The 11,421-nt window shown below is 39.4% G+C and overlaps 1 protein-coding gene across 2 annotated transcripts; it reads right to left on the minus strand.

Annotated features, from left to right (window-relative positions):
* Positions 1-319: 319 nt before the first annotated feature.
* Positions 320-10,951, minus strand: clpxb (caseinolytic mitochondrial matrix peptidase chaperone subunit Xb). Of its 2 annotated transcripts, XM_086298889.1 has the most exons (15): positions 10,078-10,951; positions 9,527-9,602; positions 8,646-8,806; positions 8,422-8,536; positions 6,833-6,987; positions 6,560-6,719; positions 5,389-5,430; positions 4,582-4,758; positions 4,307-4,471; positions 3,291-3,379; positions 2,860-3,024; positions 2,460-2,759; positions 2,016-2,108; positions 1,820-1,926; positions 320-1,698 (listed from the first exon to the last, which is right to left on the minus strand). In XM_086298889.1, the coding sequence occupies exons 2-15, from the start codon at positions 9,579-9,581 to the stop codon at positions 1,608-1,610; spliced, it is 1,875 nt and encodes a 624-aa protein (XP_086155015.1). In that variant the 5' UTR covers positions 9,582-9,602; positions 10,078-10,951; the 3' UTR covers positions 320-1,607. The 2 variants fall into 2 exon arrangements, with proteins under 2 accessions (XP_086155015.1, XP_086155016.1); XM_086298890.1 differs by lacking the exon at positions 5,389-5,430.
* Between the last annotated feature and the right edge of the window lie 470 nt (positions 10,952-11,421).

Consider the following 11,421-nt stretch of genomic DNA (forward strand, 5'->3'; position numbering starts at 1 on the left):
ATACAGTTGTCTAACATTTATAAGTATTATTATTAAAACTTCACTATTTTATCCCTTTCAGCAGATTGTATCATTTTCCATCTGTATTCAAGGCCACACTAAAGACTTTGTACGGACACTTTGTGACTTTCCTGTGTACTAGGAGGAGGATTAGGGAAATGCTGAGGTATCAGGAAACAAAGCACAGCACAATACTTTCCAGAGATTAGCTGATTACATAAAGGTGACAGCCTAACAGTGCATCGCAACATTGTGATGTCTGTTGCATTCATTTATTCGCACCTCAAACTTAAATGAGAATGAAAGAACAATTAAAAAATTGTACCGAGATATACATTTTATTTGTACACTTTAAACAATCACAATAAATTTAAGATTCACAATATTTTGGGGGTAGGGGGGTACAGGTTCTGTAACAGACCTCTGAAAACTTTAGTAAAATAAAATGAAGCTTCAAGCAAAGGGGGGAACAAATCTAGTTTAATCTAGTTTGAAAGCACAAACAGCATTTTAAAGACAGCAGCAGCATGGTTCAGTCAGAGCATTTAAGTAGAGGCTTGATTACAGACGTGTACTGAGGTACCATTTAGTAACAGGATATTACATCACTAAAGGTAAGGTGAGCTTCCAACAACCAACCAGGCAACCACAAGGAAAATAAAAAATATCCATGCTGCTCTGAGGGGTGTTTGACAATGCAGGTTTGGAGAGGCAGCCAGCATTAACAGGAAAGAGAGCATCTGAACACGGTTCAGTTTTTATAAAACAAAACTTCAGAAGCTATTTCACTGATACTTCAAAGTGACCCGGCTAACCAGCTTTGTGAAACAGCCCTCTGTGAGACAGGTCTGTAAGTAAACACTTATACATTCCCTAAAAAGTGTGCTAAAGGAGGAAGCCAAAAACTGAAAATAACCATTCTGGCTGTTTAAAAGGTCACCATTGTGTCTCACCTGCTGTAATTAGTGTGCTGGTGCATTATACCTCACAATATGTTTTAATAATTAGAGGTCATGTCATACAAACTGCTTACAAATGCTACCTAAGCAGCGTGCCTAAACATTTACAGCTGATTTCACTGTGAGCACCATTATTACAATGGTGGTAAAGGAAAAAGAAAACATCAAAAATATTGATGTGCTCATGGAATATGATGCCCTGATGAGGCATCAGCTAACATGTTAACATCATATCGGGTCTTTCTTTTCTCAGCATCCCATGTTTGCAAGTGTACAGTATGATCCCATAATTTCCATTTGCTTCCCTTGCCATTACAACCCCTCACTACAAAAAGGAAAAACAAACTAGCTACAAATATTTCCATGAATAAAATTTCATTATCTTTATATAGATAAAATGTTAACAATCCCCAGAGATTGAAATATTTTAAGGTCCACCCTGTGAGTGCACCACTATAGAATCTACATCTGATGCACAGGACCCAAGGCTGTTACACTCTCTTAACTTCATCACAAAAACCCTCCCCACCAGTGTCCACAGCTTATTCGTCAGGGGCTTTAATAAAAGAGTTGGTACCAAACTTGGTATCCAAAAGGTTCATAGTGATCTAATGATTTGCGACAGCGTGGCCTTTAGGGTAAAATGGTTCAGTTGTTAGCAGCGTCTGCCTGCCTAGGCCAGTTGTCCTCCTCGATGCCAGAGTCGTATTCCTCTTCTGCCGAATCCTTGGCAGGAGTTCTGAAATTCAAATAAAGGATGCAGGTCGAGTTTCAGTTACTGAGTCGCCATGTACTCTGTGTAAGAAAACTGATCTCTAGCATGACCCATCTACCCCGAAACTGTGAGGAGAGGTACTGACCTGACATATCTGGGTTGGGATTTTCCTTGGACAACATCTTTGTCCAGCTCAACAGCCATGATGTCAGAGTGGGGCACCTCAAACATGGGCTCAAGGAGGAGTTTTTCCTGTGCATAAAGACAAGTTTTCACTTTACACCACACCACAACAAAAAAATAAAAACCTAAGTTTGGCACCTTCTGTAAAAATCACATACCATGATGGATCTGAGGCCACGAGCTCCAGTTTTCCTCTCCAAAGCCATTCTTGCTATTGCCCTCAAGGCATCCTGAGTCACATTGAGATCACACTGAAACAACAGATATTGACCATTTAATTTTAATTCTAAAAATCAAGTCATTTAAGTCACAAACACAAATGTATTATGTTTCTGTACATTGATCTAACAAAAGAAATAGAGGCTGTGTTTAGAGAGACATGATTTTTTGGTACCAGTGAAACAAGAAAGTACATGCATCAGATTACTCTCTGGAAAGTGTTTGTATTATAAATAAAAGGACTGTGTGCAGATATTTGAGAGGACACTGCTGTATTTTGACTCAAGAAAACCTTACTGTGCAAACACAGCAGCCCAAATATGAGAATGTCTACCTCCACCACCCACACAGCGTTGCAGCAACTACAATATTAGAACTCCTACTTTGTCCATGCTGAACAGAGCCTGGTACTGGGGCACTACAGCATTGCGTGGTTCAGTCAAGATCCGGACAAGCGTGTCTTCATCCAAGCTGTGCAGAGGAACGATAACGGGAAGACGGCCAACAAACTCTGGGATCATTCCAAACTCAATTAGATCCCTGGCCTCGACGTGCTTCAGCAGCCTGTCCTTCTCCTCGATCTCTGCTACGGTGTCTGTCTCGCCGCTGGTATTTGCCAGATCTGCAGCAGCAGCTGCGCGGCGCCCTTTCCCCAGGTTAGAGGGAGTTCCAAAACCCAAATACTGGACAGATATGAAACACAAGGAACATTTTAAAGGCAGGAATAACAAACAGGCTGAACACCTGCTGGCGTGCAATACATCTGAGCCTTGTCAAGTTTACCTTTTCATTCTTTCTTCTGCTAATGATTCTGTCAAGTCCATTAAAGGCACCAGATGCAACAAAGAGTATGTTTGTTGTGTCGACCTGCACAGTTTCTCCTCTCAGTTTCCTGGAGTTTTTCTCAGGAACGTTGACAACTGTACCCTCCAGAAGTTTAAGTAAACCCTGACAGAGCAGAAAAAGTGAATGTAAGTCTCAGTTGACCAATACAGAATGAAAAGGACAACAAACAGAAAACCGCAAGGTCATAAATGTAAACAAAATCTGTCTGTGTTCGCACAAAACAAACCAAAAAAAAAACCTGGACTGTCCTAAAACTTTAACAAGGAGGAATAAATCGAACATATGATCTCTAAATTAAATAAAAGTATAATCAAAAATAATTTGTTGCAGCCTTTAAACAAACTGCTGCATAAAGATTGCACACTAACCTGCTGAACTCCCTCACCACCCACATCTCTCAGCTGATGGATTCCAGGAACACTGCCAATCTTGTCAACCTCATCCAGAAACACAATACCTGCACATGAAACAGGAGAACAAAGCTTAATGTCTTACAAAGACACTGCCTGAGACACTTCTTGTCTTTGATGAGCTTTCTGTGGATAACTGCTTAGTATTTTCTTCCAATTTCATGCTTTCTGGTGCATACACCTCACCAGTATTCATGCTGAAAGCTTGGAAACATGCAGTGCAGAGTACAGTGCATGTGTAAGCTAACTTGTTAATTTAACCTGAAATCCAATTAATTTAAACCTGTTCCTCTTCTTGTCAGTATATTCAACATAGTAAAGCCATAAACACATTCTTTAGCACAGTAAAGGATGCAACATGAAAAAAAGCATTCTAGTTTTTAGATGTGTTGTAGCAGAGTAATTCAGTAATGTATATAAAAATGAAACAGCATTAATCTTCTCAATGATTAAGCTTCACAAAGTGATTTTCCATACAAGAGTCCTATGGTACCATTTTAATTTGTTTATACTCTAATCTTATCTACTCCCAGTCCTCTAATCTAATTACTACTGAGTTTTGGTCTCGCAGTTGAGGCCTTGTTTTTATAAAATACCACTGTGATTGCTTTCTTTTAGGGTCACCATAAATGAATCTGTAAATAATCAGGTACATTAATTTGTACAACAATGGTTTGTATGGTAAACATTGTGACAATCAAATATTTTCTCATTAATCCAACACTTGTCTTAATTTTAGGTAATGATTTGAGACTTCCTATATCAAATGAAATATTATTATTAATTGCATGTTAACATTAAAGAAACAGTTGGGTGGATGTGAGGGGGAGGAACGAGATTATGTTTGTGTTAGATACTGCTGGTGCTTGCTGCTTGTGCTCAGTGTTTTCAAAACAGGCAGTTTCTTACTTAGTAAACATACGTATCATTCTGACACTGGAAACTCCTTCTGTAAATAAAGTCCCTCTGCCCACCTTGCTGTGCTTTTTCCACTGAGTAGTTGGCATCTTGCAGGAGTTTGGCAATAACCGACTCGATGTCCTCTCCCACGTATCCAGCTTGAGTTAGTGTGGTGCAGTCGCAAATTGCAAATGGAACATCCAGACAACGTGCCAGTGTCTGCGCCAACAATGTCTTTCCTGTGAAAATTTATGTGAATCATAAAATTGTCTGGAGAAGGACATAATACAAACACATTGCACAGTGTATCTGACAGAATCAGCTTAAAAGTATTACAAACCAAACTTACCTGAACCAGTTGGACCAAGCAGAATAATGTTGCTCTTCTCCAGTTTAATCTCAGTGTGTGTAGAGTCCAACACTTCCCCACCTCTCCTTTCCTGAGGTGCCTGTTGGCTCGCCTGCTGCTGCATGGACGCCCCGAGAGCATTTCCATGAGGGCTGATTCCTGCAATCTGCAACAGCTCTGGAACAACAAGCCAACCGGACAGGTCACCTCATTACTAAAAAGAACTGTAAAAACTCTATGCTTCATAAATCACTAAAATGCAATGCAATGATGTAATGGATTCCTTTGAGTCACTGTTAGACAAATATGCCATTCACTGATCATGAATGCAACCATTTGTGTAGAGTAACAGTTCCCATACATGGGCTAAAAATACACACACCCTGTTCAGTGTCACTGTGACTTACTGAGAACAGCTCAACTAAAATTAGCAAACATCTGAAAGTCGGTCAAAGGTCAACTTCATCTGCTTGTCTGGTCTGTCAATCATTGAAAAGTGTAATTTTACTGGTTCAATTTCTAGGTTTTATTTTATACAAAAGGTCACCGTTACAAACTGGAAATATACCCTACTATCTGATGTTGACAAAATGCCTTAATCATTTTAGTTCAAAGTTCATCATTTTTTAAATTGGACACGGCCATAAATGCATAAAAAATGTAATCTCTCTGAAAAAGGCAAAACAAACCCTTGACTGTCACAGCGGTCTGTACACTTTGGCATTTGCACAATTTAAAAACAACAAACTGCTGATTAAGTGACTTCAAAAGTGCTAAAAGACAACAGCGAGTAGGACAGTCACTTACTTGTGAACCTGTATTCATCCTCTCGTCTTCTCATCTCTAGCTCTACAGGGAGAGGGTGAAAGTGCTTAAATCAATATTAATACTAATATTGCTATATTACCATTATAACATTATCAATGCAGTTGCTGAAAAAGAGCTTTATGAAATCATATGATAAATATTGAACAAATGCCAAATAATACAGATTATAACTTAAGGCCACAGCTGTAACCTCTCTACGGTTATTTGTAAGGACGTTTCAAGAGGAACCGTTGATACTCTTAACATGCAAATATTAATATTGTTTTCAATACTTAATATTGGGGGTGGCTGTAGCTCAGGTGGCAGAGCAGGTCAGCCACTAATCAGAAGGTTGGTGGTTCAATCCCAGGCTGCCTCCTGGCTGCATGCCAAATATCCTTGGGCAAGATACTAACCCCGTGTTTGCCTACTGGTGGTGGTCAGAGGGCCCGGTGGCGCCAGTGCCCGGCAGCCTCGCCTCTGTCAGTGCGCCCCAGGGCAGCTGTGGCTACAATGTAGCTTGCCATCGCCAGTGTGTGAATGTGTGTGTGAATGGGTGAATGACTGAATGTAGTGTGAAGCGCTTTGGGGTCCTTAGGGACTAGACAAGCGCTATACAAATGCAGGCCATTTACCATTATTGTTTTCAATGTGGCAAACATTAAAGTCTGCTTATTTATTTTGATATTTGCATGAACACATTTCAAAGTGAAAACTTGCATGATCATATTTTGTTAATTTATTACCAGCTTATTTAAATGAGCTTTGCTTTTAGGACATACTGTTGCTGTGTCCAAATTCAACTTAGAATTCACCAATTCTCTACTCCAAGTTTGACAGACATTCAGCACAGCCTATTTTCACTTTGAGGTTTAGTTTTGAAATCATTAAAAAAAAAAATTTTTTTAAAGATTCATATTACATTTCAGCTCTTGTTCATTTATGGATCGTGTTTCTGCTTTTAAATGAAGACAAGAATTTCACACAAAATTTGACTAAGCTCGGCACTATCTACCAATACCGAAAAAGGACTTTCATAAGCTTTAAAAAATAAATAAATAAATAGATAAAATCAAGTATGGTTTCCATCAGACAGTAATGGTCGATATTATTTGAAATAAATCCTTAGATGCAGAATGATGCCGTGTCTGCAGAGAAGACTGACACTAACCACGAGGTGTTAAAGATGGCTGTTTTTCCACCTCCACCTGCTGTCGGCTCCCAGAGGGGATGTTATTGTAGATGCGCTTATAGTGATTATACACAGCAACTGCCAACACTTTTTTTGCATAGGACTGGCCAACCACATACTTGTCAAGATAGGCATATATCTGGGAAGGAAAAAAAAATAAAATCTTTCACAACAGGAGAAAAACACAATCAAATTCCCAATCGAATGTTAAAAGCTTGTTTTGACAAATTGTTTCCTGCTTCAGTTTCTTACCTTCTTTGGAGGTGGAGGAGGTTTCTGTGCAAATGCCAGTTTCACTGCCTCCGCAGCAGATTCTGGCTCTTTGTTTAGCCCTTTCTTAGAGTCAGTTTCAGACAGCACCACGAAGAAGTGATGACATTTCTCACATTTGACAAATCGTGTTGATGCTACAAAAAAAAACAAAAAAAAACACCACATACAGTATTAAAGACATTTTTAAACCAAGCTGAAGTAATTTTTAAAGACACTTCAACATAAATTTATGCATTAATCCCACTGATGCTGAAACCTAAACTAAATATGGAAAAAGTGAAAAACTGCACCTTATTATGTTTTTGATCCTTTGTTGTTTTGAATACTGTTCAGCTTTGATTACCAATAACAGTCAACACATGCTCATTTAAGATCCAGTTAAGGACAATCACAATCTAACACATAACAAGCAGTTCTCTTCATCGCATGCATTACAGGCTTAAGAAAATAAACTCCCCAATAACCCCATCAGATTTCCTGTAGCTGCTCATATTCATTTCCTCTGTAAGCTATAGATAGTTCATGAATATTTCTGAGATGTGTTGACTGACTAGTGTGGTGTCGACCATCTACCCCTAGACAACAGGAAAAGCTCAACATTTTCTGCATTTGTTTGTCTTACTGAGAAATAATGAAAACCCAGATATTGATTTTTCTTAGGCCTTTGTTTATAAAGACCTTTATTACCTGCAACTCAGGTTTTATCCTCCTAACTGGAACACCTGATTCTCAAGCTTTTATTTTTGTTTTAATTTGAGCATCAAAACAAACCTCCACCTTTTCCCTGTGGTCTATAAGAGGATAAATTGTTAAACAGCTCACGAACTGTACATCATAAACCACTTCTCTGTCTGGAAAGTGTATTGTAGATTTAGATTGGCAAAAATTAATAAAGCAGGTACAGCTGATGTAAATGTGATTTTTAATTGATAGTACTCACTATGATTGGCCGATTTAAAGTCAGAAAGTCGTAAAAACAAATATACCAGCCCCTCTTGGTTTAAAGCAATGAGTCAAAATGTTTATGTGGCACCGCAAACTCTAAAACATTCCTGAGACAGCAATAAAACCGACATTACACAGTTTATATCCACATCTTTATTTTGACAAGCTGTGCCAGGAAAATACTTGAAGTGGTGGTTTGTGGTGCACTATTCATCTCCTGTGTTTACACTAGTGTTTATAGTTATTTCCATGCACAAAGGTCTGTGTAACAGAGAAATATGAAAGTTGATGTTAACATGTTTTAACACTAAATCATGAATTTAAGTGACGTCTAATTCATCTTTTTTTCTCCCTGCTCATCATCCATGTTGAGAGGAATCCAGTAACAGCAACCATTTATTCAGCAACCATTAGTTTTCTAGCAGTGATAATACCATGTATTTATTTATAATCAGTTTATTTACTTTGGTTTGTTTTTTTTTAACAACTGGTAAACAACAACTTTATATCGTAAGAAAACATCTGGGACACAAACATTTCCACAACTGACACAACATGACATGACATCATTCAACAGTTAGACCATTTGTAAATAATTGTTGAAGAGTAATATGTGAACTCACATACAAAGGTCTCTACATGTGTGCAGGGGTCCCCACACTTAGGGCAGCGTAGCTGGCTTCCACCCTTACCCGATCCTCCGGAGCCAGACATTCTCTTCCCCTCACTGAGGCTCTTCTGTGTAAAAACAACTGTGTTAGCACGTGTTAAATTAAAGTATTATCATCCACTGCTTTAACTAGGTTGTGTACGTCCACATTTACAAAATGTTGCAAATAAAGATTACCTTTCCACCATCACTTCCACCATCCTTGGTTGTCCCATCTTTAGAGCCATAACAGACAGAGGTCTCTGAAAACGACCTCACACGTACTCGAGGAGGCAAATGAGTTTCTCGAAACCCGTGACGACTCAGAAAAAACAACTGAATCCGAGAGCACGACAGTCCTGTTGAAAAAAAAATTTAAAAATTTTAAAAAAAGCAACATCCCTTTAGATTTCTATCAGCCATAAGTCTGAAAACTAATGACATTTACATATGATTTTAATTGCGTTTTCCTATACAATGCATAGTGTCCTTAGCATTAATTTTGGGGGAAGAGGGCATAATATTTTCACTTAAATTTTCTTTTAGTTTTCAATTAGGCTTCACGTGTGTCTGGGAAATGGGCAAATAAAGGTTAAAAGTAAAACAAAAATGTTTTTTAGAAACGTTTAAAGATTTAAAAAGGGGCATTTTAACAACATGTCTAATATTACATGTTATAAGGCTACATAATGCATAAATACCATAATACCAAAGACCATATTTCTATTTCATGTATATTATTAAGAGCAGTACTTCACGGTCTGATGCAAGCATTGTATTTACATGGGGTAAAATCGCTCCTTATGTTTTTGTTGTTTGTCATGAAATCATATGTATTGTTGGTCTAAAATCTGAAATACGAAAACGTAGGTGATGTGACAACATTGTCCTAACTTTAGCTTCTAAACTGTCATGAATTACCTTTTTACCTCCTGTTGACGTTAGCTACAGAACTGTCATAACAAACAGTAATCTAGGTCAGCTGGGGCCCTGATTCCACAAGTTGAAGCAAATAGCTCAATGTCATGCAGCTTAACGCAGCTGTAGGGCAGGGAGTGTGTGCGTCTTCCCTTTCGTACCTCTGTTAGCAGTGTTTAGGAACAACCTGGCAGCCGAAGCACATGGACAGGACATCTTTTCTTCTGTCTCAAACTCCTTAAACAAGCAAAAAAGTGTCAAGTTAGCATCGTGCAGCTAACAGACTGCGCTGAATAAGACAGGCCGGTTTAACGCCTCAATACTCCAACGTCACAGTTAGCATTAGCACAGCAGCTCGTTGACGAGACTAGATAGTCGCCACTACAGTCTAAATATTTACACTGTACACCACACGAAAAGGTGTTGGTATTTTAAGCTATCACGCAATGCTAATGCTATAAAGGTACCCTTTATGAACACTCTATCTAGTTAGCTTACGTAAATAGGTAACTGTTAGCTTCGCATGCTAGGCCTTAACAAAATTCACTAAGCGTTTTCTTCTAGAGGAAATGACAAGCAGCCGACGCTGCAGAGCTAATAGGCAGAGTGACTCCTAAGAAAAACAAATTTGCAGGTATCGTTCCCAGCTTATTTAAAACTACTAACTACGAAACACAAAGCAACATTTAACTAGCTTTCCAGTTTTACTCACAGTGCGCGTTGAAAGCAGTCGCGTCTTGACAGCCCCTCTCTGAAACACAAATTTGATAAATCACTAAAGCTTCTGCACGTTTGTTACAGCTAGAAAGGTCAGTGTGTCATGCTAATGCCACAGTGCCTGTTACATGGACTGAAAAGTGTCAACTTCTTTAGACCGTTATTTCACAGGTGTGACACGAACTAAAGTGATGTAACGCCTGCTGTTATGAGCTAGGTTATTAGGTTGGTTACCCGGCTAGCGAACTAGCCTTCCCCAAAGGAAGCGTTAAAAACAGTGTGCAAGGTGTCAGCAGCATGGTGGATTCATTCGTGCCAGAGCATTCAAAACCCATCCAGATATTTTGAGATCTGCTCAAACATAGCGCGATTCGTGGTGCGTTCATGACAACATAGTAATATGCAACGTTAACAAAGATATTGTGAAATTAAGTTGCGTTTGGTAGTTAAGGGACATATCACATCTAGCATTATAACCTGTTAACAGTCGTTTCAGTCACACTTTGTTATTTGATAGGCTCAGTTCAGATTCAGTATGCATTATTATGTAGAAGTTTAACACAGCCTTGGTACTCATGAGAGTTAGTTTGACATTTTAATGCATGTGATGAGATGAGATGAGATAGCCTTTATTTGTCAGTTGCAGGTCTTTTGCCCACAACCGAGATGACAGACCTTGCCGACCGTACATACAATACAAACATCACATTGGGGAGACAGGTCAGGCCAGGTAGCGAGGGAAAAAAAACATTGAAATGTGCAACACAAAAGGATAATACAGGAATGCACAGGTATCAACACACCATAACACAATAAACACAGACAAGCAACATGGGAAAGAGTTCCAGTGTGTACACCTGATCTGGGACCGCTGCAATCTCTCGACTGCGCCTCCAGCTGACCCGATGTCCACATCATGGGGGAGGTGGCGTTGGATCCGGGGTAGGGAGGGTCAGGGGCGGAGCGTGGGGGTGGCTTACGGGGCTTAAGCCCGGGTTGTTTTGTCAGAAGCCCGGGGTATTTTGGAGTGTAATTTTTTCATAGTTAGATGCCTGGCTGACAACTGTATAAAACAAAAAGTACACACAATATTCGAAGCACATAGTGCACACTGTGGGAATTTACGACTGTGCGTGAATCCCCCCCTGATATTGGTATGATCCAAGCTCAGGCACTAAGCGACTGAGCGAGGGGGCGGGGCAGCTGCTGCCAGCAGTGAGTGCGCTGTTGGAGAGACGGAGCCAGCCATACTAAAGAGAGCTTAAGTTTGACCAGGTACCAAAGCAAATCATTCGTACCGTACAAATAATGTAAATATGACGGTGCATCACGAAAGATT

The sequence above is a fragment of the Aulonocara sp. 'chitande type north' Nkhata Bay genome, linkage group LG7, assembly GCF_057382095.1.
Source record: "Aulonocara sp. 'chitande type north' Nkhata Bay isolate Kocher_YH1m ecotype deep benthic linkage group LG7, A_spYH_male_GT1.1, whole genome shotgun sequence".
NCBI lineage: Eukaryota > Metazoa > Chordata > Actinopteri > Cichliformes > Cichlidae > Aulonocara > Aulonocara sp. 'chitande type north' Nkhata Bay.